This window comes from Anarrhichthys ocellatus, unplaced genomic scaffold, assembly GCF_004355925.1.
Source record: "Anarrhichthys ocellatus isolate YVR2014 unplaced genomic scaffold, GSC_Weel_1.0 scaffold24, whole genome shotgun sequence".
Classification (NCBI taxonomy): Eukaryota; Metazoa; Chordata; class Actinopteri; order Perciformes; family Anarhichadidae; genus Anarrhichthys; species Anarrhichthys ocellatus.
The window spans coordinates 4697061-4723279 of record NW_022280054.1 but is presented as its reverse complement, the minus strand read 5'-3'; the positions used below and the strand labels follow the sequence as shown (position 1 = coordinate 4723279).

At 42.2% G+C, this 26219-nt stretch overlaps 2 protein-coding genes across 2 annotated transcripts in view; both read right to left on the bottom strand.

Annotated features, from left to right (window-relative positions):
• Window positions 1-13107, bottom strand: part of gucy1a2 (guanylate cyclase 1, soluble, alpha 2) — a 37132-nt gene extending 24025 nt beyond the window's left edge. Inside the window, exons 1-4 of the mRNA XM_031860663.1 lie at window positions 11794-13107; window positions 6023-6084; window positions 4579-4703; window positions 2418-3334 (exon numbers count right to left, since the gene is read on the bottom strand). Of these exons, the coding sequence (XP_031716523.1) occupies window positions 2418-3334; window positions 4579-4703; window positions 6023-6084; window positions 11794-12111 (1422 nt within the window). The 5' untranslated portion in view covers window positions 12112-13107. The remainder of the gene's footprint in view (window positions 1-2417; window positions 3335-4578; window positions 4704-6022; window positions 6085-11793) is intronic.
• A 4198-nt stretch (window positions 13108-17305) lies between these two features.
• cwf19l2 (CWF19 like cell cycle control factor 2) overlaps window positions 17306-26219 on the bottom strand; it is a 10376-nt gene continuing 1462 nt past the window's right edge. Inside the window, exons 3-12 of the mRNA XM_031861246.1 lie at window positions 24978-25086; window positions 23387-23488; window positions 21832-21960; window positions 21549-21686; window positions 19183-19395; window positions 18638-18754; window positions 18373-18528; window positions 18187-18267; window positions 17952-18053; window positions 17306-17621 (exon numbers count right to left, since the gene is read on the bottom strand). Of these exons, the coding sequence (XP_031717106.1) occupies window positions 17481-17621; window positions 17952-18053; window positions 18187-18267; window positions 18373-18528; window positions 18638-18754; window positions 19183-19395; window positions 21549-21686; window positions 21832-21960; window positions 23387-23488; window positions 24978-25086 (1288 nt within the window). The 3' untranslated portion in view covers window positions 17306-17480. The remainder of the gene's footprint in view (window positions 17622-17951; window positions 18054-18186; window positions 18268-18372; window positions 18529-18637; window positions 18755-19182; window positions 19396-21548; window positions 21687-21831; window positions 21961-23386; window positions 23489-24977; window positions 25087-26219) is intronic.

Sequence of the window (26219 nt, the reverse complement as noted above, 5' to 3'; positions counted from 1 at the left end):
GAGAGATAATGATAGTGAATTCATGAGAGACACTGACAGAGAGTAGATGACAGGTAGAGACAAGATGTATTGTAGTGGTCCTCGAGGAAGGGAATCCTGCAGCTACTGTGAGCATTGTAGTGTCTCATTATGTGCATCCGCATGCATGTATGGAGGATCTGTGAACCTATGTACCATGTGTTTGGTTGTCATCTGTTCAGATTAATGCACTAAACCCAGAGATTGGTTTATTTGGCCAAAACAAGTCCAAAATCACCCAATTAGAGCTCTGTGTACACACAGCTGGAACACTATCCTAGCCTTCACATTGCAGTGCAAACAACATGTATGGGAGGAGCCCATATGAATGATTCACTTTTGTGCTGTTCACAAATTGTGACATCGTAGCTACTCCTATTTATATTAACAACCGTGGGTAGTGTCATCTTGAAATATGTTCTCAAAACATATTAATAGGAGATCTGCAGCGATTAGTCATAAAGTGAATTGGCAACTATTTTGGTAATCTAATGTTTCAGTCATTTTTCAAGTTAAAATGCTAATCATTTGCTAGTTCCAAATTCTCAAATCACTTCTGTGAGAATTTGACGCTTTTCTTTATCATGCATGAAAATAAACTGAATATCTTGAGGTTTGGACTGTTGGATGTATAAAACAAGACATTCAAAGACCTCATCTTGGGCTGTGAGAAATGATAATTTTTCACTATTTACTGACTTCATAGACAAAACTATGACTCAAATAATCAAAAAAGATCGCCAAAAGTAATATCTAGATTTATACAAGATACATTGCCCTATTTAATCCTGAACATAAGACATTCTCTGCAGCACTGACATGACATGAACTGAAATGAAGCAGCAGACCACCCGAATCATCATGCATCTTGTAGCATACTAAAACAAATTACTTGGCATAATCTGCAAATAATTGTATCAGGGATGTTTAGAAAATGTATTGTAACTGGTTTGTGAGCCGTGTGATTATGCTAGCTGTCTGTGGGTTCTATTTACGTGCCAGGGCAAAGACTGGTGCAAACAGGGCTCTGACAGGAAAACATGACATGACAGGACTTTTAACACCACCATCTGCCTTTGGCTGCAGATCTGTGGTGCTGTTTATTCACATCTTGCCGTGATACATAAAACATAATATAATTTTCCTATTTGGACAAGCCATCTCTACAATCGGTAAGGCTGAGCCATTTTCACACCTCTGTGAATTGTTAAAAAGTATGAGACAAGTAAAGTGACTAGCTGAAAGGATTATGATTTACCTTTACTAACTCCAATTCACATACCATTTATATTCACCCACCTTTTTACTCATAGTGATGCTTTGCCTACATGAGCAAAAAATAGCAGGTGTGCTTAGACACGCCTAAACAGTACATGTGCATAAGAGCTGGCATTGTGTGCAGGTCACTCTCAAACAAATCCTTATTTTGTCTGGTTCACTCACAGACTCGGCCTCCAGTTAGACGAGACACCACAGAAAAGCAGTAGTCTCTGTTAAACGCCTTTTTATACCCTTACCATTTGGAACCAAACTATCAAAACTAGTTTATACTTTTGTGGTGGATCAAAGGGTACACATCTGCTCTCATAGGAGCCCATGTTTCAGTACTTCAATACAAATATACCAGTACTCCTATTTTTTTTAGAATGCGACTTAGGCTACATCCACACTATACATTTGCATTTAAAACCGGGGTTTTATCACATGACAATTCACGTACGCTGGTCATGTGGGTGCCTGTGTAAACAGGAAGTAGATTGGTTGCTTGGATACAGAAATTACGAGTATTATAGTATTATAGTAAAATCTTCCTCTATAATCTTCCTGTATGTACTTAAATGGACAAATTTAGTGGAAAAAACAAGTTTTGTTTTTCAAACTTAGTTATAAGGCTGCAGGCTTCGCTCTCCCTCTCTCGCTCTCTCTCGCTCTCTCTCACACACACACACACACACACACACACACACACACGGCAATGTGGCTGAACTGATCCATCTCCTCTCTGTCAGTTCTATTTATCATCAGGGAGTTTGGTGCCGACACTGACAGCCTGCGCTGACCCCCCAATCAAATAAAGAACTGGATATAGCATACAACTCTGAAGTATTAATTGTTTCTGGCAATTTGGAACTAATTCAAACCTCATTCTTCCCATGCAGAAACATCACAGGCGTGCGGGTGGAATGGCATTCAGTATAGACAGTTTTCTTAATGTTTCGCTTGGTACACCCAAACTTTAATGGTGGGCAACAACACTACTACGCACCCTACAAGACTCAGACTAGAACAAATAATAGACATGTTCAACTACACTAAAATTGCAATAATTCTCTAAAATATGTGGTGAAAAGTAGGATTTGAGCAACAGTGTCATCAGTTATGTATGAGATATGTATTACCTTCTCCTTGGTGTCAGACTGTGTGGAATCAGGCCTGGTGCGGATGGTAAATGGGGATGCAAGTCTCAGCAGGATACCCTGGAATGAAGGATCCATCTTGGGTGAGACAATCTCAAAAAAGTCCTTGAACAAGAGGGTCCGGTGAGGCTCAATGCGAGCCTGTTTCCTCAATCCTTCTCCAAGCTGCAGTAGCTCCATGCGAGGCCCCAGGACAAGGTGAAACGGAAAGGCACGGCAAAACGTGGCCAGGGATATGCACAGATCACTGGGGTTGGTGGAGAGTGAAAAAAGGGGGCGTTTAGTGCCCACTGAGGCAGCATTTGAGAGGGAGGAGAGGGAAGGAGGGCTTGTCTCCTGGATTTGGAAGGATAAGCAAACTGTGGAAACAGAGGTTGGGAAAGGAGAGGGAGGGGAAGGGGACGGGGACGAGGAGGGTGTGGCAGTGGGGGACGCAGTCGGGGTTGGGGTTGTGGAGGCTCCGTCTGCGTGTTCTGTATCTTCATTGGGCAACAAGGGAGTTAGAGGTGGCACCTCTTCCACCTCAACTTCCAAATGAAAGATCCGCCTGGCAACAGCTCTGATAAACCCTGGCATGACCAAGCCAACAACAGAGGCAGGGTTGAAACAATGTAAAAGCAACACCTTCCCTCTTCCATCTGTTTCTCCCTGCTCTCCATCTTTATCCAATTTTCTTCTCCCTGTCTCTTCTTCATAGGGATCCTTGCACTGGAAGGAGGGGCTCTCAGATGAGGCCCGGCGCCCCGTGGAGGTGCGAATGTGTTCCAAAATGGCGTCAAAGCCATTGAAGAAGTCCTGGAGGTTGCCGCCTACAGCCCGAAGCACTCGTTCATTTTCTTCAAAGCAGAGGCCAAAGAACTCTTCTCCGAAATGCTCTCGCAGCTCACAGAATGGTACTCCTGTGAGAGAGAGGATGCAAAACATCGACGTCAGCGATGTCGAATAGCACTCTTTTGAGGATAACATCATGAACTGATGACACAACAATACACCTAACCTGCCCACATGCACACAATCGAATACCCACACTGACTTAAAAAAATCGACCTATGAATATAAGCAATATGATTGAGAAGACATGTCATTCAGCAACAAAAAACTTGCATCTTTGATCACTGTCTTTCAGTATTATTTCTCAATGCATCACCCTAAGCGTGTGTGACAATTTCCCCTTACAGCTGCCTTCTACATGAAACCCAGCATTACATCTGCTCCATGAAATGTCTTGACCAAGATTTGAATTCAGCAAAAGTAATTTTAAGCAAATCAATCACAAAATAACACTGTTCAAAGTAATCAAACATCAAAGCCTTGTTCAAATAATGAATATTGATAAGATAAAATAATCATGTCACATGCCTACTAACTGAATAATAACTCAGGAAAAAAAATAGGATTAAGGGATTATAGCTCAATTAAAACTGATATTTATTTATTATAAATAAAACTTGATACCACAAAAAATCTCAAAATGTGAAAGAAAATAAACAAAATTTGAAAAACATAAATAACGACTTAAAAGTGTATAATTATACAGACTTGCAGAGAAAACTGCCAAGAAGTTAATGTAAGAAGTGACGCAATGGAAAAATGCTGTTAAAAACATGTCAAATTTGCAGTGATAACATCATAATAGAGCCATTGTAGGTTGTAGATTGTAGGACAATTGAAGGACCATGGACATAGAGTGGAATTATTGCTCATTCTAATTGAAATGAGTCAATTGAGGTGGCATGGGCACAGACGTCTTTATTGGCAGCAAGGCCTGGTGGACGCCTCCCTGTGGATGCATTCCAAGCACATCCAACTGGGACGAGATCCCTGGGATAACCATGCTGCAGGGATTTTATATCCCTTCTGGCCAGGGAACACCTTGAGATCCCACAGGAAGAGCAGGAAGCCATGGCATGTGGAGAAGGATGTCTAGTCTACTGCTTGCTGCCACCATGACTCACATTCAGGTAAGCGGCATAAAATGGTTCCATAGAATACTATATTAGTGTCTACCATGTGTTTTGAAGGTCTAGCCTCTGTGGGATGGCTTTGAAAACTATAATACATACATACACATACTCATTACCACACCAACTTGTATGCAGTGGAGACCACACACACACACACACACACATCTTACTTTACTCACCCAGTATGGTTGCCATGTACTGTAGGATTTGTAGGACATCTTCTTCTGAACCAGAATTTTCTAGAAAGGGGCACTTTTCATCTCTCCTTTCTCTTTGCCTCTCCTCATTGCCATCTTCCTGACACCTGTCAAAGGCATAAACCAAACACACTCAGCGTAAGCCATGGTTAGCCATGAGATCGGCAAATAAGAAGAGATAATACGGCCCTAATAAGCTAACGACACAATGAACCCACATCTCATCCCTTCAAGACATACTGTGGATGGGGTTTTTGTGTGGATTTTTTTGTGCCAAAAGCCATCAGACTGTGTAATAGTTCACTGCAAACTGTGCTGATACCAGTTCTTTAGGAATATTTCTTCATGAGAAAGTCGATCCATTAAAAAAAAAAAACAATGGCAGTTGTGGGTTGTTCTGAATGACAGAGTTTTTTTCTGGAGTAGATTTTCCAGTGCAATGAGCTCTACAGAAAAAAAATGTGTTTGTTGGGGTGGTGGCAAAAAATCTATTTGAATAGATAGATACAATAAAAGTTAAGTTAGAATATACTGAATAAACATTTTACACTTTAATTAGCTTGTGTAGGTTCGTATTTTTGGTCGATGTGCAGATCTAGTGAAACAGCAGAAAGGCAGGGAAATGTTCTCAAGGTCACCTCGTGCTCTTTCACTTCCCACAGATTTGTTTCAGTCTGGGAATTAGACCAGAGACCCTCTAGTCACAAGTTTAATCTTTAACATTTGCACCATTACATGTTCTGTCCAACAGAAGGAATACCATTGCTTTCAGGTTGCTTTTTTTGGATTCAAAATAATTGAGAGACTATTTATATAATTATTGACAGACTACCATGTGTCATTATATGATTTGCTTAAAGTAAAACAGGAGTCAGTTGCACTGTACATGAATAAAACAGGGAACAAATGAGTGACAACAAGTAAGGCCAAGGGGTGAAGGAGAGTTGACAGGACAGAAAAAGAAAACTAGAAAAATCTAGAGAGGTCCCAATGTGCTTTTCTATATTTGTATTCAGTATGTGCTTCATGGACAATGTTGGTACGTGTTGTGCCTGGATGAATCTTCTCTACTGCGTTTTACTGTTTTGACAGGGAGGGACAGTGAGAGAGAGGCAGAGACAAGAGGTGAAAGAGTGCGTCTATATATGAGTGTGTCTGCCTGTCCGTCCTTCTGTCCGTCCTTCTGTCTGTCTGTCAGTGTGACCAAAAAAGACAGGAAGGCAGGGAGAATGAGAGGCTCAAACAGACAGACACAGGCAGACAAGAGAGAAAAAATAAAGGCATAGGGGAGAAAATGAGTGATAGGGACGCTACAACAAGACAGCACGTAGACAGCAAGTGCGCAGTGGAGACTGACAAGAGAGGACGGCAGACAGAAAGAGAACCACCAAGAGAGACCAACAGCAAGCGGTAAAGACAGTCTTACCTGATCTCTTGTTGCCTGTAGAATTTTAGAGTTCGCTGTAGAGCCTCCTGAACAGTCTGCGTCTGCAAGAAGAAGTGAAAATATTACACAAGTAAGTATAAATGTATTTGTGAGTTCATTTCTGCACGCAGTAAAGCTACAATACTGCACATATTCACTGAAATCATTGGAATGTATTACACACAAATTGGTGGCTTCCTCTCTTGCCGTTATAAGGTTAGGTGAGGACAGTTTATAAGTAAATGTATTTGGTTATGGATCCAGTATTGGAAAGCATGACACACAGTCACGCCCAGGCTTCATGCACACCTGGACCATCTGAGCAGACTAAAAACCCTGCCAAAGTATCATCTGAAGTGTTATCTGCAGCCAACACACGTTCAAATTTAATAGGTCTCTTTCAGCCGAGAACATGACATGTCATAGCAGGAAGAGCACAGGTGTAAATAATAAAAATGAATGATGGCTGATTTCCACGTCGCTGCATTAGTTTCATGATCTCGGTGTTGGGCATGCTGCCTCACAGGCTCAGCTGTCACAGCTTACTGGGGCACTTGATTAGAACATCATAACATCATTAATGTTATTAGTAACACCTGTGCTTGGTGAAAATATAAATATTATATATTTTTCCATTTTGGCTGAGGCTGAGAAGCTTCCACAACGTAATTGCTGAGAAAACTATGATTACTGTCGTAAATTTCATTTTATATTCGTGAGAGTCATTTAGACAAGTTCTACTAATAGCCCAGCATCCGTGGAAAAAAAAAAAGAATGTACTCCCATCAAACCCTGTGTGTGTATGTGTGTGTATGTGTGTGTGTGTGTGAAGCTGGCCTATTTTCCGTAACTGACAGCCTAAGCTAGAGGAGGCGGGTCCAATGTGATTATCTTTGACACGGCTCAAACGCAAGGCTGTAGTGACAATACTAGAACACAGTGTGCCAGCTGGAGAGGTCATCCTGAGGCCCCCGGACAGATAGAGGAGTGATTTTGTGGGTGTGGTTTTTTTTTTGTGTGTGTGTGTGTGTGTGTGTGTGTGTGTGTGTGTGTGTGTGTGTGTGTGTGTCAACAGATAGAAAAGGAGAGGTTGTAGAGGAACTGACAGAGTCAGTGTATGTACAGTCAGAGAAAAACAAATCTAAATATTAGTCAGCAGGTGTTTTAAAAGGTGAATATACGTAGTTATTTCACTATCAGGTTAAATAAGAACTAGACGTCATATTGTAGCTAACCAATTGGTATTACAAATAACTGGAGCTTCTCTTCTCAGTGCTGACTCTTTTATGTCCATATCGGCTGATATAAAAACACTTTTTCACTATTAGCTCCAGTGAACCATACGTCAACTTAGCAACAACAGGAGCAAGCTGGTCACTGATAGCTTCAAAAATATGCAGTGGGCCATATTTTCACAGTCTATCTGTGAGGGAAAAACTCCCTGTCACCTCTCTATTGCATGTGTAGAGCAGAAATGGCGTCTTCTCAATCTCCTCTTACTGCGTCCTTCATGCAGCTACTCATTTACCACAGAACATGCACATTACATTGTGGGCACACAAGAGTCCTATAACATGACCAAACACACGAGCACTAACTGTTATCAGCCACACATGCACACATGTGCAAACATACTGTGCGCATAACATCGTCATTAGTCTACATTGTCGCAATCCCTGGCATGTTTACTGTACACACAATTCCATACCTCATCACACATTAATCTCACTAACAAACCTGCTCAAATGGCTTACAGCTAGTAGATTGCCCGGGTTGTCAAAAACACACTACAATATCGAGCCTACAGTGAGAAGATTCAATTCGGAAAATAACATGGTAAAACAGAATTATTATTATATAATAATAATAATAATAATAGAATTAGTATGAATGGAATGCTTTCATGTAGCTGAATAAATATTTTTATGACAATGGCATGTAAGGGAAGATTAGTAAAACTAAATGTTCCATTAAAAGAAAGTGGCCGGGTAAATTTCAGGTTGAGAGTTTAAACTCAAACTTTCTCTCTCTTTTAAGACATATTCTCCTCTCCTCCGTCTCCTTTTCTTCTTCCCTGTGGCCTTTATCCAAACCACTCTGTCTCATTTGTTTGCTCTGTTTCTTTACCTTGGGAGGGGAGCAGTATCTCACCAATACTCACTCCATTCCGCTTGCTCTGTTGCTCTGCATTGCCTTCTTTCCCAATGAGGTTCAGTTACACTCTTCTTAACTATGTGAACCTTTCTTTTCCTGTCTGTCTGTGTGACTGATTCCTTCGCTCCTTTTATTGCATCTTCCTCCTCCGAATTTTCCAATGGCATGAACCGGCGTGGTCTATGGTCACAGCGCAGTGGGTACTGGTGCTTCAGCACAGTTTGAAAGCTGCCCCCACTACTAAAGAAAATAGAAACTCACACACCAGATGAGACCCCGCAACATCCCAGCATGAGACGCATACCAGTGTGTTAAAAAAACTAAAAAGTTAAACAGTTCAGAATTCCCTCTCTTATATCTATTTCACATTGCTCTGAAAACATATCCTTGAAACAACTGTTTTTAAACTTTAAAAGATTATTTGAACAGATCATGACACGTTATAATTAACCTTCACCTAAAATAAATTTGAATTTAAGTTCTTAATACTCATTTTTATCAAATGGAGCTTTAACGCTACTCGAATGTTTAACCACAGGTGTGTAGTACTAGTTTGGACATGAGCAGTATTGAACGGACAGGATGTACAGATCGGGTAGCGAATGACACGTGTTGTTGTTGTTCCTGTGTCGCATAAAGGGCTGATTACAGCAAACGGCCAACTTCAACAAGTACATTTCTACAAAGCGGAGAGGAAAGATTACATGAAAACAGCCAGCACAATGATCCAACTATGCTTGTAACTAAAAGCAAGGTAAATGTACTAATAAAACTGGACCTTTATAGGGAAGATGTAGCCACATACTTGGGATATGGATCTACCAGAAGACACATCAGCACACTCACACAAATGTCTCACACTCTTCATATTCATGGCCGGCACTCATGGCCTTTAATCAGCGTCGTGGGTCACTAAGTTAATGCCCACCTTTCATGTGTGTACACGAAGCTGAGACAGGGAGAGGGGGCGAGACAAAGAATTAATGTTTGCACACACCCCCCCCCCCCCCCCCCCCCCCCTGTGGGGGGGGGGGGGGGGGGGGTAGGCATGTTTTACCCATCTTGTCAGGACATAAATTTGATTACACTGTTACAATGTAGGGACTCGCCTTCCTAGTGGGGACAAAATACACATCTCCAGAACGTAAATCGTTATACATTTTAGACAACGACTTGGTTTTAGGTTAGGGTAAGGGTTAGGATTAGGTTAAAGGGTAAGGGTTAGGATTAGGTTGGTAGCAGTTAGGGTTAGGGTCTCCAGGAAATTAATGAAATGTCCCCAAAAGTCATGAAAACACAACTGTGGGTGTGCGTGTTGTTGCTTCTGGGTCAGTGTGGTCAGGGTGAAGACAACCACAGAGAGCTTGCTCTGTTCTCTCTGTCACGGTCCATTGCAGTCAACAACAGACACTGCCACTGCACGCAGCCACAGTGTGTGTGAGTGAGTGTGGTGTGTGGGTGTGTGGGTGTGTGTGCGTGCATGCGTGCGTGTGAATAAACAGTGTGCCATTTTTTCAGTAAGTGAGTGAGTACGTGAATATATATGTCTATTAGCTAATTTGCTAGTATATGTTCCTACTTACTTATCATTGTTTTCTTTTACAGCACTATCTCTATAAATGTGTTTACAAAATGGACAAACATTAAAAATACTGTGCAAAAAGTGCCATCCACTGTATGGCTGTTTGGTGGAGAGTTTAAGCTGCTCTATCAGAGTCCAGCCTAACTCACGCATGCACATAAACACCCTGAAAAAAGACCTTGGACATTTACCCTTTCCCTGTCCTTGTAACCAAAGCGCAACACCACAATGACCCTTACGTATTTAGACGGATGATGATGCCCAACTGATGCCTGTAATTGCACTTATAGACAAACAAAAACATACTTACACAGAGACAGAGTTCCACAATGCTAGACATTATCATTATTGAGTGTTACACAAACCTGTCTTTAAGTGTTCCCTCTGCTCTATTTTTTTCACAGATCTAAAGATCAGGGCCAGTAAGAGCCTCCAGCTGAGAGCTGAAGTTGGCTCTCAGTGGTCCTCTTCAATATACACCAACTTCAGATTTTTAGCTGCGGTGCTGAATTTAATTATTTTGGGGAGGCTGTGCCTGGGCAGCGAAAAAGTCTGACAATCACTGCTCTCCTATATCGGCTCCTCTGCAACATCTACAGTATTTCCACCAGGAATGGGACCACAGGGTCTGAGCAATTGCAATTTGGAGAAACCTATTCCCACAACCTCCTACAATCTGAGGAAAACACAGCAGTGCTCTTATTATGTGGGGAACCAACATAAATAAACCAGAGAGTTTGTCGGTTTTAAATCTGGTCAAAACTCCTATATACATTTTTTCATGTTACATGTTTTCTCTACGTATGTTTTGGTTTCTACGTTTTATGGTTAAAACCATTTTAGCTAACAAACTGCTACTTACACATGAAAAACAGAGCAACATAAGAATCTCAATATGGGCTTCACACCGGCCACATGTAAACAAAGCATTATTTACAGATGTTTTGGTTTGTGTATATAGATACTGTATATATATATATAAATTAATTCTGGTGTCTGTGGATATTGGCAGGGAATCTCTGCTAAAGTCATAAAGAAGTTTGTCGATTACATTAAATTACCTTTAAAGTTGGATATTGTAATTTGAAGCAATATTTCCTGATGCAGATTCACATTTTGCAGACTGGAATTTTAATTATTTGATCCATGCTACATACTGGTATATGTTATTGTTGCCCAACTAACAGGGGCCACATTACAGGAGATGCAATCAAATCTCAAACTGATGTAGCCTCCCATCACAAGGGACTATGCTATAGCAAATGCCCTAATCGCACATCATCCATCACAATTGGACTCCGTTCTAATAGCTGCTTTATTACATTAGAGCCGGTAATACAACTGAGACACACAGAAACAGGCTCACTCGTCACACTCCTTACATATAAACAGACAGAGCATGGGCTTCTCTCTCCCCCTCTCTCGCTCTCTCTCTCTCGCTCGCTCCCTTCCCTCCCTCACAACAATATATTTATTATATAATCTGCCAGATGATTCAGGCTGAAGGATGAAAAGAAGCTTTTTTTTCAGACAGTACAGCAAGCGTCACGTGATGATGTGAGAAAAGACATTGTCTGGGATTTCAGACAATATAGCCTACAATGGTGGAATACCTTGAATGAGGTCTTTCTCTTGCTCTTAAAGGCTGTGTGTCCTCCTCAACTTTGGTGACAGCTGTTTGGAATGGAATATATGCCTCTGGCTGTTTGGTCATCATATTGACTTTCTCTCTCAAAAAAAAAAAAAAAAAAATAGGCTACTGAATGTCTTCTGACGACCTACAGTCATTGATCTGGTTGATAATGTTCAGCTCTAATTGAACACAGAATGACAAACTAACTGGATCTAATACATTTGAACTGATTCCAGTAGAATGCTCTATACATTTAGTTAGGCTATTCATTGGACCCTTATTGAACATGAAAGTAGGGTATGTACAAGATGCCTTTTATGGCTATGGCATTACAATTTAGGACTATTTACTGATATTTCGTTAAGACACAGTAAAGCCCTTCTGACTGAGCTGGAGGCCTACCGTGGGTGAGGTCAGTCGCCTCAGGCTCTCCCCCAGCGAGTCCAGGTTCACCCGTCTCCTCCTGGTGACCCTCTTGTGGGGCCCTCCTTGCGGCTCCTCGCCCGCCGGGCACGCTGCCGGCCTCTCGGCGGGGCTGCGTCCGTTCCAGAGCACCGCTCTGTGGGACGAGTGGAGGGAGGAGAAGGGGCAGCCTCGGCTCTCCTCCGCCGGCTCCAACGCGCCGTCCCCTAGGTCTCCGCCGGGGCTTTCGAGCCCGCAGTCCGAGCCCACCGAGCTGCTGAACGACTCGGATGAGATCTTGCGCGACGACGAGGACATGGTGGTAGCGAGGAAGAGGAGGGTGATTGTGAAGATGACAGTGGCAGTGTTGAGGAGGATGATGATGCTGCTGCTGCTACAGTCGGTTCCGTACTACGCCGGGGAGTCATCAGATAGTGGAGGGTGAGAGGGTTGAGTGGGTGAGGAGGAGGAGGAGGGGGGGGGGGGGGGGTAAGGTCTGTTTGTATAATTATATATGCATGTGAGATGTGCGTCTGCGTGCGCGTTTGATAATGTCCAGGTCGGTCTCTGTCTATGCGCGCATATGAGATGCGTCTGTCTGCGTGTGAGACTCTGCAACCTATTCAGTGGGAGAGGGGTGGTCTGCCGAGAACGAGAGCACTAACGGCACGCAAACATTTATGTAAGGGGGGGGAGGAGGTGGGGGTCTCTCCTCTAAAAAAAAAAACGTCCTCCTTTACCCCCAAAACAAATCTCACTGACAGGCCAGACACTCTCCAAAGGATGCTTCAAAAAATTAAATATACAGAGTAACCCTGTCAACATTTTTTTTAAAGCCGTTTTAAGTTGTATTGGCCTCGCGACGCAACTATGTTACATTAGCTGACGAAATTGCAAAACAGAAAAAAAAGGTCGCCAAAAATCGGCATGTTGGGCCACCACGGTAATTCCGACACATGTGAATCCTTCCTCTCACACACAGTGATTCTTTGGCATCCGGAAGATGTGGCGTCTCCCCTTTTTCCTCTCCACTCTGCGGGAGAGAAATCCCCAAAGTCACGGCAGATGTGACTGCTCCCCTCTCTCTCCTCCGTGCCTCCTGCTTCCACTCCTTCTCGTCCTCTGCGACAGCGGTTTTCCTGTCTGTCTGCCAACCAACCGTCCTCTCATCATTCCTCCATCCTTCACTTGTAAGTCATTCACCGCTGCTCTTGTTCGGTGTCGTCTCTCTATATTGGTCGTCGCTCGGAGTGCGGACAGTGAGAGAGGTGGCTGGAGTGGAGGTGCGTGAGATGGGGAGACGCGGAGAGAAAGAGAGAGATAGAGAGAGAGAGAGAGAGAGAGAGAGCGAGAGAGAGAGAGAGCGCGCGCTGTCAGCCAACGGCAGCACGCACCGGCGATGTGCTGAGCGCGCTGCGAAGTATGCATCAGCGCGCAGTTTGGCGTTTTAGTTGGACAAAAACACAACCAATCGGTGAACGGATAGATAGACAGACAGACAGACACTCGACACCTTTTTGGTAAAGTTGGCTATAGCTATGGTATTAACATAATTGGCAGAATTCACAGTGAGGGGCACAGATGAGACATCATCGGTGTGATGACTCCAAATTACCTCTGCCTAAAATATTTTACATTAACGACCAAACCAGTGGTCTGTGAAAAATGTCCTGTAAATTTAGCCTAATTACATTTTCTGTATCTGCCTTCGGTGATCTAAATAGGCTTACAGTGCTGTAAACCCTGTCAGGTGGATAAATTACGAATCCTGTTTATATGTTTTTCATTTATTGTAATATTTTTCCTTAACTCAATTGGGAATAATGGACAATATTCAATCACACATAAAATAGTGTGAAATGGTTGAAAGCTCCGCAAGTAAGAAAACAAGTAAGTGGACATTGAGTCTGGATTGTTTTGAAATAAAATACTGTTTCCACGGTCTAGATTAGACTTTCATGGATCATCCTAAAATCATAACAGTTCACATGTGAACAGATCCATCTCCATGGCAACTGATCAAACTCCCCCGGCTGGTGAAGACAGTGTGATACGGTTAAAGCCAAGCGGGCCTTCATTAGGGATTGTTTTGTAAAACATAGTATTACGGCATAGGGTGACTGGTTGGTCTCTGCACACAATGCAGCTGCCATGTGTAGTCTGCTGTGTGCACTGTACCTAATGGGCATTCAAACACAGACAGGTGGTCGGTGAGGGCGAGGCGCATCAACATGGGGCCAAACAGCAAAATTATTCAATTTAAAATAAAAGAAACAACATTTTAGTTAGGGTTATTGTTCCGATTTATTTTTACAGTGTCATATACAGTCATGTTGACATCTTGGCTGGCGACAAACAGCAGGTGATTATTCCTTAATTAACTAACTGAAAACTGCAATTAAGCAACATCTGATTATAATCTAACAACAGTCATGGCCAATAAACCAAGTTCATGGCAATGTGCCAAATGTGTTCAAGGACAAATATGGCTCCACAGGCAGATAATGGAGCTGGCAGCAGTGGCACACGCTTGTAGCCTCCCATTAGAGAAGAGAATGACGCTCATTTCTGCCACTAATCACAGCCATGACCATGACCTCGATTGGCAGAGCATGTCTGGTCATTGAGGGCCCCAAAGGGACAAGCAGAGAGCGAGACACCGAAACAGACATGATGCTTGCATGACACGCACACGCACACAGTGTAATTTCCTGGAGGTGCCGACTAATTCATTTGACTTTCTAGAGCAGCATGACCCCAATACATTGCATATAATTTAGCTCCTTCTCTCTCTCTCTCTCTAACACACACACAAACTCTCTTCCTCTCACACACAGCATGCACTAACACACTACACACACTCTAACTCTCTGTCTCTCTTCCCATTTCCTTATCTGGTCGCTTGCTCTTAGCAATCAGTCTGCTATCCATCAGTAATAATGTGTCTATTTAATAAAGCCAACACAGCAATGGAATAAAATACTGTTCCAGTGAAGATAAGCCCCACTAGCAGCCAGCCAGTGCAGACAGGGCAATAACTCAGTAACTGCGCGGTCATGGAATTAAAATAAATAGAAGGGGCACCTCCTGGTATCATGGTAATCTTATTCAATAGGTACAGCTAAAATGGATGGCAGCAAATTTTAATAACAATACCATGGAAATGAAGTATGGAGCAGTCTAACCCTGAGTCTCTGCGCTATTGCCTCCTACAACTGAACTGGATTGAACAATTAGGTGAATTATGGTAATCTTCATGCACTCGTCCATATGATTGTGTTTGTAAGTAACGATGATAGTCAATAATTAAGTTTTGTTCATATACCTTTTCTGTGGTGACATAACATTTGGGGCACATTGGCAACTTTTACGATATTATGGTATGACTGATCAAAAACTTAATTTGAATGCAAATAAGCAATGTAAAGGTTATCATAAATTTAAATTAATCAGACACTAGTTACCTTTAAGGCAGATGTAAAAGTTTCTAAACATTAAGCAATAAATTTGACAGGATTGCAGTAAATTAGACTACATTAGAAGAGAAGGGAGATGTAACTCACGTTTGGCAGACAGATTTACAGGGTCTCCTCAGCTACAACCCTGCAGCATATTTACATGTCGTCTAACACACACATATACAGAAACATGCACTCACACAAACAGATATTTCAAATGAATCCATGCAAAAAAGGAGACAAACCATATATAGACAAAACCAGCCAGGAGCCAACACACATATTTAGCAGAGTTTTTCAGCCTGTTGTAGTTGAGGAATGCAGGAAGATAAGAGGTTTAGCCCGGTGACACACACACCAGTGAGCCAAAACCAGGTTCTCCCCAGAGATAAGCAACCAGTCATACAGACACACTCGCAACATAAAACACAATTGTACATTCATCCATTATCTGCCACATCACACACAAACTTGAGCATTTTAGATATTTTAGTTCTTCTGTGTGTGTGCGTTCTTTAGCAAGCATGTCAGTTTCGATTTTGTGACAGAGTACATTGTATTTTTTTGCCTTAAAAATAACTAGAAAGGACATATGTGTGTGTGTGTGTGTGTGTGTGTGTGTGTGTGTGTGTGTGTGTGTGTGTGTGTGTGTGTGTGTGTGTGTGTGCAGCACAGACAGAGAGAGAAATGTCTGTCTCGGTCATAAATCTGCCCCCAGTCAATCTAATTGGCCATAACCATATATCACCCCAGGCCACTCTGCTGCTTTTAACCATGAACCTGGTCCTCTGTCACTTGCTTCTTATAAATAAGCTGCTGCACTGTCCCACGGGACGGTTTCAAAAGGTACAAATCGGGTTAAAGAGTAGAAAATTGCTTGTTGTGGTGTTACAATAAAAACTGCATTACGGATTCAGTTAAAATTATCACATTATGATCGAACCTTTGAAGACACATTTTGACTGTGGGATTTATTTTTGGCGGTTACATCATACTCAATGAACAATAAATAATCCACAGTCCATTGACTGCCGAGCAGCAAAAATACTGTGGCAGCCACGGCCTGCTGATCTTTACAGTGAAACCAAGGTGATGCTATAATAATGATTTAAAAGTTGACTTTTAGCATACACCCTTGTTCAATGTGACGTGAAATGAATGCAAACTGTTATATTATAAATGAAATGGCCAAAGTGATAAATGTGTTCAAGAGACTACAGGAGACAATATTTCACTACTATGGATTGAAACATACTGCAGGGTGACGTCCCTCTTCCTTATATGAAAGTTAGAATACTTTCCCATTTCTATATTCTATATTCAGGGGGTTTAAAATATACCACAAATGATGTTTATAGATAAAGATGATCCTACACATATTAAAAAATGACTGAAAACTGAGTCGACCCATGGGATCTATTTAGACTCTCACAGATAGTGTTTCTTGTAGAGCTCTCTGCAAGAGAGAGAAAACCTGATCCTGAATATTTTTCTCCTTGTGACAACATATGTATGAGTACTGCAACAAAAGACAAATTCAGCACTAACCAGCTGCACCCATGCACCACATGGTGTCTGAGATGACACCTGGAAATGAGATTGGTCTCTGAAGTGATGAGCTAATTAGAGAGCCAATAGCTGAAAAAGACGGGGTCGCATGTCAGGGCAAGGTGGCTGATTGCTCATGTATACACTTGCACATGTGGATGTGATGACACTGAAACCTCTTAGAATAAAGAGACAGCTGCAAAGGATCATGAGGCCACAGAGTAAGAACAGGGCTGGAGAGCAAGGAGGGTCAGTACTGGAAAGAGAAGCTTTAAAAAAAAAAGAGCCTTTGACACAGAGACACGACTCCAACTCAGGACTTTGGCGCCAGAAACTGCTTCATAGATGTTCCACAACCCACCAACCCAGCTCAAAAGAACTAACTAAGACAAAAACCTCCCCTAGAGTCTTATTTGATACTGAAATACCTTCAAAAAGTACACACAAATCAGTGTTTAGGCCTTCTGGCATGTGTGATGTTATGCAACATACAAATAACAAGGTTGTTTCATTTATTTTTTTATTTGATTAAAACCGTTTAATATTATACATTTTAATAGGAACTTTACATCAAATTCTGAATAAGTAGGTGCGACAGTGTCTGCACCACAGTGTGTGTGTGTGTGTGTGTGTGATCTTCACTACTCAGCAAAGTGTAAACCCTTCTGAGAGCGTGTCCAGCTAGCCCTCAGTCTTGGTGCAGTCGTAGGGTTTCCACCACTGTGCAAACTGAAGGACTTTTTTCCTCTGGTCATCAAAGTTCTCTCTGATCAACTTCCTCCAACGTCGCGGCTCCAAGTCCATCATGCCTCCGACCACTTCCTGTGAGGGGAAAGAGGGATTTGGTAATATTGAAATATTGCTGTAAAACTAACTAGAATAAATTTGTTATTGCAGAAAAAAAGTGACTCTCAAATAAAGAATAAAATCCTTACAATGTTCATTTGAAACAACATTGGCGTAATGCTAGAGGTATAGCTACTGTAGGCAAAATGTACGACTGCATTTGTCACATATGTCATTAATGCACTTTTATCAAACCAGTTGTAGCTGTGACCCACAGTCACACATGTTTAGTTACATTGTATAGAATCCTGGAACTAAAGGACAGTGTCTTCTACTAGCTAAACCAGTCTCAATGCACACACTAACCTTGCCAAAGTAATGGGGGAATTTCTGTTCATTTTCAATGACGTGAGCAAACCCTCCCTGGAGTCCAAAGTCGACAGCAAAATAGGGCAGACCTCGAGGAACCTAAGAGGCATCAAACGAACAAGTAGCAACAATTAACAAGGAGTACAAGAATCAGACAAAACCAGAAATATTACAGAAATAACAGACGGGAGTGAAAGACAGACTGATGGAAAGACGAATGAAGCGGGCTTACAGCGTGGCGGATATCTTTCGAAGAGAGGTCGACGACCTTCTTGTTCATGGACCATTCCTCATCACACTCCATTATAGCTTTCTGAAGGCACACAAAAACTCAATACCTATCCCTACAATACTCAATTTCCAGTGTAAAACTTGACAAAATGAACTTGACGAGTCATCAACACAAACACTGACAGACCTTAAAGTATATAGGTGCCATATCGCCCAGTTCTCGGGGTAGTGGGATACACTCCAAGACCATATGTTGTCTTCTGCGTGGGTTCATGTGCGTCTCCATGAACACACAGTCCAGCTCCTGGGACTCGAGCATTCGCACCAAAGTACGCCGGAACAGCTGAGAACACCAGAGCAACAACTCCATTACATTTTAATCGTTCTTGTTTGAGGTAAACACTGACATTGGAAGTTGTCCCTTTTAGTCTTTAGAGCGCTGACTGGCTAACCTGCATTTCTGACCACACGTCCTCGTCCAATCCGGTGGCAGAGCAGTGATGCTGGAGTGGACAGATTCGACAGTGGCCCTCTGACATCGACACTCCCGCAGGCACGCTCAAGTACACCTGGACACAAGATGGAGAACACACACAATTTAGTAATGCATCAATTCATCTATCTATGTGCCTTTTTCTTTTTTCAGACCGGCAAATTAAACCGTAAGTTTTTTAATTTAATTAAAAAGCTGCAATGATGAGGCCATTCATCTATTTGTTGATTGTTGCCAATTCATTTTCTGGCAATTTTAATAATTCATTTGTTGTTCGGATTCGTTCTCTGGTTCCAGCTTAAAAAGTATCAATATTTTCTGGTTTCCTTATTCTTCTTCGATAATGTCAATAATCGTTGTTTCCGCCCCATTTCAAGGAGAAAACCTGCATATGGTCATATTTGAGAAGCATGAACAAGTGAATGATTTCCTTTTTTTGCTTGACAAAAGACTATCTTTAAATTGTTGACTGACCAAAAACATTCTGTATTCAGGACCCCCTACCTTGCTCCCTATTGCCACTATGAGGTGCTTCTGGAGCTCTTGGCTGCTGAAGCAGTGCTGGCATTTCTCCATGGAGGCAGCCAGCCTCCTACTCTCCCCGATGGCTTTGCTCCTCATCCTCTCCTCCTCCTTCCCCTCGCCCTCCCGCTGCGCTGCACTCGACACAAACATGTCATCCAGCGTGTAGTTGTCGCCGTCCGTCTTCCCCATCATCTGGAGAAAGGAGTGGAGTTGAAGTGGTGGTGGAGACGACGGGGGCAACAGAAGAGACGGAGAAGAGTTAAACAGGAGGGTGATCAGTCTTGGCCAAATCTGGTACAGAATACACTCTAAAGTATATATATGAGGTATATTTAAGCAAATTATGGACAGGTTTTATTGATACGGTGTCTGTAGGTGCTGACGCAACAGGACCGTCCGTCCTACTTGCCCTGTATGCGAGTTGGTCTCTGGTGTGTGTGTGTGTGTGTGTGTGAGAGAACAGTGTGAGGCAGGATGCCGAGTATCGACCCCGGTGTGTCTCTACGTCTGAGTCCTGTCGCCATGGCGACCGGGCAACAGGTTGGAATGGTTGTGCATGGGCGAGCGTGGCTGAAGTGTGTGTGCATGACTCGCTGTGTAGGAGTGAGTGTGTGTGAGTGAGAGTGAAAATTGGATTAGTTTAGTGACAGTGTGGGCGGGAATGTGTGCGTTTGTGTGTGTGTAGGAGTGAGTGTGTGCAAAGGACTGCACATAAGTGTGTAGCAGCACATGCTACATTTGTACAAGAGACAACACACATACAACAGTTCCACTGTTGATGATTTCTTTACGTGTCTTAGCTAATGATAAATTGACACATTCTTGATGTAATTTAAATGATAGATTATGAATTCAGCGAGTAGAAGGGTTGACATGTGTTTGGTCCACTTCTCATATTCTGTTTGTAAATACACTACATTACATCTCCAGACAATGCTTGTCTGCTAACAGACTCCGTCTCTGACCGATGGATGAAACTGGTATTTATAGAAGCCCTGCCCTGGTAACTGTAGATGTATTTTTAGTGTCACTCTTTGTAGGTGCAGAACAAGTGTTTGTGTGTGTATTTTTATACGTATGCATGTGTAATGAATACATGAGTGAGGGCGAGTAATTGTGATTGCGTGAGTGAGTGAGTGAGTGAGGGCAGAGGAAGTCAATGAAAGGGAAAACATGGAAAGCTAAAGCATTTTGTCTTTTTTTTTTTATTATTGCAATAGCAACTCCTCCCAACGAGAGGGAGAGAGAAAGAGAGAGAGACAGACAGACTAGTAGATGTAATAACTAGTGGATGGAGAAGAATGGATAACAACACAGAACCAGATGCATACAAATCTGACAGAACAAATCCTAAACATCTATCCTCCCTAAAAGTATAACAACTAATCAAGGTAATCCTTCACATAAACACACATAGATTTTGTAGATTTGTACCTTTACCATGCCATATTTCTGTCTGCCTTCATCTAACCTTGTTTACATCCCATGCAGTTGCGATGAGTAATCCATTTCCCAAATTTGATTTGTCAAACAATGGAACCTTCAGTATGTATTTGGGGGAGCAACATGGTGTTGTATTTAACAGGTTCTCAGGTACAGCTGATCTAATCAGTCCAAGATCTACTTCCTTCTATTACATCATTTAAGTAATACTTTATTAAAAGTTAATAGTTCATAAAGTAGGCTTTATAATTTGACTACAAAATAACTTAAAAACTAAGAGAATGATGATGATCTTTTAAATACAGACGGTGATCTGGAGACACTTGTACCCATATTAGGTATGAGCGACTGCAACAACTGACGAAAGCCAGAGTGGAAGCCAACTTGATCCGCCTAACTTGAGTTTGCCAAATTCAGGTACAAACAGCTCTGTCCTTCATTGATTCATTATTTTTAACCCAACTAAACTGATCTGAAAACAACTTCTTGAAAATAGGACCCCAAAATCAAAAATACAGATTCTTCCTCTAACCTGTAGAGCTACTTATAGATACCAGCCGTAGAGGGACTAGATGGTAATCGGCTTGTGGTGCTCAAAGCGCCAACAAAACTACTGAACTACACCCGCCGACTGTATCACCGCACAGAAGGAAGCGTGCATCTGTACTCGATACTCCTAACTCACCTAAAAACTAATGAGCTCGCTAGCGTTACAGCTCAGCCGAGGAGGACGGCATTCATGTTTACATCTTGCACAAGCCCCTAGTCCATTAGCAGAAACCACTTGTGTTGCCAGGCTGAGGAATAAGCCCAAAGATGCCATGTTGCTATTACTATCGGTCTATTTCAAATAAGTTGAGCTCACTGTTAAGCTTTAACGTTTAACTTTAACGTTTTCATACCTTGGAAGCCATGCGAGAGTAGAGGGCGTTCTGATCCTGTGCAGAGCTCATCTTCTCCCTCCTCACCATCTCCTTCAGACCCACATTGTCATCGTCCTGGAAGTAGCGCACACGCTCCCCGTCAACATGGGTCTCAATCTGATGAGAGGGGGAAAGGGAGAGGAATGTGAGAAAAGAGACGAGGTGGCGAACATGAAAATACACTGGAAATTTGGGTGCCGAATGTCAAAAAAGGGAAAATCTTTTCCGTTCTACTTTTCTACAGTCATCCCTCTCTCTTTACCTTGTTCTTCTTCCGTCGACCTCCGTGGGTATCCTGGAGTCCAGAGGGGTCATTGACTGGCCAGGCACGCCCTGATTGGTCTGTTCTGAACAGCAGGACTTCCTGGTCTTCACTGGTGCGACCTGTGGCCTTTTAAAAAAAAAAAAAAAAAAAAAAAAAAAAAAAAAAAAAACCACAGCCAGGTCATTATGCTTTTGATTACATTTTGATTTTGTATAGCAATGGGGGGGAACAGTACTCCCAAAGAGTTGAAAAAGTTAAAGATGTTCCTCCGTGAAGACAAATACGTTTGAGAGCTAAGTTATAGTGAGCACTTTTAATTAAAGAGTGGTGCGTTTTCTGACTTCTGCTCAAACTTCAGTGGTAGAATGATGTGATAAAACTGCTGCTTCAGTGCCAATCTAGAACTCAACACAGGTCTGTGTTTTTCAAAAGGTCAAAAAGTTTTGAGGAGCTGAAGTCTGAGTTGCACAAAGACTGGAGTTCGACCTGACAGGTCGAGACAGACAGCCCAGAAACAAGAACACAGTGGGGAGCAGCGGAGAGGATAGGAGGCAGTCACAAGACATTTACACTGGACTGTCAGAAACAAAATGATAGAAGAGAATATTTTCCCTCTCAAGGCTCCGCAGTGAAAATATGAGCCTGACAGCCAGCACGAGTCAAAACACTGAATGGCGAAGACAAGCCAGAAGTCTTCTATAACAAGACAGATCGGAAGGATCTCTAAAGAGTGCAAATCAACAGCACTCCATCTCTAGTGCTGAAGCACCTCTCAGCTGATGAGTGCACTAAAGCCCAAGAGTGATTATATTTTCCTAGAAATGTTTCGGAGGGATTTCACACTTCTTTTAATTTGGACAGGACCGCCTTAGAGGGGATGAACCTGGCCTAACTTTCACATGATGATATACTGTACGGTCCATAGAAATAATCAGCCTGCTTTCCATACGTTTATAAAGTTGTCAGGAGTCTGCTCTTGTTGGAAATAGACCTACGTTTATTGCTGCGTGTGTGTGTGTGTGTGTGTGTGTGTGAGAGAAGCCAGAGAAGGCATTAGCAATGCCAAAGAGACAGGACATAAAGCAGTGCTGAAGTGTCAGGGCACTGCCATTGCTCTCTGTTAATTGCCTGTTGTACAGACGCAGACAGGATGGCACATATAATCTCTACCGTCTCCCTCTCTTTCTTGTTCTCTCACACATAACACCGGGGGGCACTATCTGAACGACCCCTGGTAGGAGAGTGTCGTCAGCAGCACACTGGCAGACATTGGTTTCCCCATTAGAGGGTCTGCTGACATGCCAAGCGGGAGCCTTTTTCCATGAGGGCAGCAAGACATGAGTGCAGAGCAGCAGAGAGACTTCGGACAAACAAACTCCTTTTAAAAGCAGTCAGACGTAATAACAGCAGAGGGTTTGGTTTCATCTGAAGACAAGTATGAGGCACTTTTTGTCACTTGTACAGTGAGAGAGATGGATGCTGCTGCAACCTGTCTTCTACAAAGACTGTGACAATGAATGTGCAAGACGACTGACATATCGTATTTACAGACCTGCTTTGATTTAGCCTCTTCTTGTAGCTGCTTTCGGGCGGCGTAGTTCTCTTTGGCTTTGTGTGCCGCGTCCAGCTGTGATCTTAGCTTCTCAACCATGGCCTGAAACATAGACACACAACACTAGGATCAGTCAATATCGTTGTGTACAGGTTTTTTTGAGCACACAATGTGCTTACACAGTCTTAAAGGAAATCTAAGAACATAATAAAGAGGCCTTCTTGACCTTTTTTCAGCCTATAAAAGTGACGCCTGACATACAGTGGAAGGCTTATTTTAACAGCTGTTACTGGATTATCATATTAATGTCATATGGGTGTATACGTTGGCAGATATGTAAATAAAAATGCCATCTGTAAATGTTTTATGAGCTGCAGTTTAATACATAGTATAGATTATTTTCTCTAATGTTTTTTGACGATGGTCAAAAGGCTTTGAGGCTAAACTACAGAGGACTGAGAGCAAAAAAACATTTGTCTCAAGCACACACACAACCTCTTAAGCCATACGGCTGTGACAGATATCGATAACTTTATGTACAAGACAAAAAAGGTAAGTGCACGAGTGTTAAAGGCATTTAACACACATACACACACAATGTGGTTTGGGAATATCGGTTTGATTGCTTTTCCGTGTAGAGAGATGCTGGATGTCAGGTTCATAACACTCATAACGCTCTATAGATGTGAGAGTGTGCGTAAGTGTGTGTGTGTGTTGTAGCAGACAGCTCTGTAACACTCTATAAGAGATCCCAATAGCACGCTTAGCATTGACACGTGAAGACAGACAGAGTGCACAGCTCAATGGACGCTAGAAATCAATGGGCCGTTAAATCCACGCAAACAGTCAAAAGCAAATGTGTAAAAAAAGAGAGTAAATCATATGTACTTATATTGCAATGAGTACAAGCTGTTTTTTAAATTCTACAAAATGATATAAATGTACTGTGAATGTTATCTGTGACACATGTGTGATTAGTATCTTTAAATGCTTGTATCCCACACCTTTAAAGTGATCAGTAGATAAAAAAAGGACTAGACGGTACCGGTTCATAAAGTACATAACATTTAATCAAGGGAGTGTTGGATTATGGGTTGTCTGTAGCCTTAATGTTGCTGAGCTAGCAAGGTTTCTTCATTAAAAGTTGCAATGTGTCTTTGGGGGTTGGTCAGTCCTAAAAGTGTTTATTTAGCCCAGTTTAACCTTCAGGAGATTATGACGACTCGTGTTGCATGGAAATGAATTCCTGGTGCGTGAAAACGAGCTGGCAGAGTCTCCCAAACCGAAAAAAAATGGCAACAGCCAGTAAAAAAATGCCTGTCTGAGTGTGTGTATGACTGGTAGACCAGCTCCACAAATGTGGGATTTATGTCCTGCTTTAACGGAAGTAACTTATGATTCACTTTTACGAGAGATCTTCTCCTTGGAATGATAGTACCTCAGGGACACTTTCACAAACAGCACGAAGCTCACAAATTGCTTCCCATCTTTGAAAAAATATATATTTTTGGAAAACGGCGAGTCGTCTTATAATCAGAGTAGTCTCATATTCAGCCCGATACAGTGACAAACAGTGACATAACCATCTCACCGTGTTGCCCATAAGCTCCGCCTTCACCAGTTTGGCTCCCAGTTTGTTCATCTCGTCCTCTGACAGCAGTGGAAGCTCCTCCTCTTCTTCCTCACTGTCACTCTCACTCCTAGGAAAACATGAAGAGATTTTGAAGACCAGACCAAAACCAGCAAGTAGAAAAGGACATTTTAGACAAACCCTGTAATATAGTGTCCTCTTGTTCAGCACCTCCCCATCTCTTTTCCTACAGATCTCCCCCACAACAGGATTTTATGACTCTAACATTCTACCCTATTCGTAATCCTAAACCCTCTAATGGGGAACTTATTTGTGTAGCTTTTTAAATTCAAACCATTTAGTTGTCTTCTTGTGAGCACTCACCCAGAGATCATTACAGCCCTGCCTCGGAGGATCTGAACGGCAGCCTGGGAAGGATCGTTCTAGGCTATTACCCTTCTCATAGCCTCGTTTCATTCTGCAGACTCATTTCATGCTATGCAACTTAGCCTAATTAGGCAAAACTCGGAACAACTAATAGAAGGCTTTACAAAGCAGTGATGCCCTGACATCTGGCCTACAACGGCGCTGTGTGTTGGGTTGCCATGAACGTAGGAAAACGTATATGCGTTATATGCTGCAATCATGTGACGCAGTTTAGAAGAGTTGCTGTGCCACCCACTGTCGTTGCAGTTCAATGTCACTTATAATCAGACAGAATGTTTGTGTATGTTGCAGATATAACATCATGTAATGCACTAGATTAAAGACCAAGGACTATGTTAGGAGCATATGCGTGTCTAAATGTCTGTTACTAAAAACAGTGCTGTAGACACACAGACTGCTCTTAGGACAGAAATAGTGCAGATAAGATACGAGTTCAGAGTTCAGAGGGGGTTTTTGTGGGAACATCAAGACTAATGTTAAAAAGCAGATCCTCGTAGGTCCCTTGAAACTAACCAAGTACATATGTGAAGAGACAGCCATGCTTTATGGAAGGGATTACAGTGAGAAAGTCTCTGAGGAGGTTGGCAACGGAAATACATAAACATGACCAAACACTGACTGATGCTTTTATGCACTGTCTTGGAGTTCCATTAGTAGTTTTTGTTGTGTGCGTGTGAGAGACCTCTTTACGACAAAAACTTGTAACCCAACACCTACATAATCTGCCAAAAGGACATGATGATTAAATATACCGTACTTGTACTTTTCTTACACACGAGAGAGAGAGAGAGAGAGAGAGAGAGAGAGAGAGAGAGA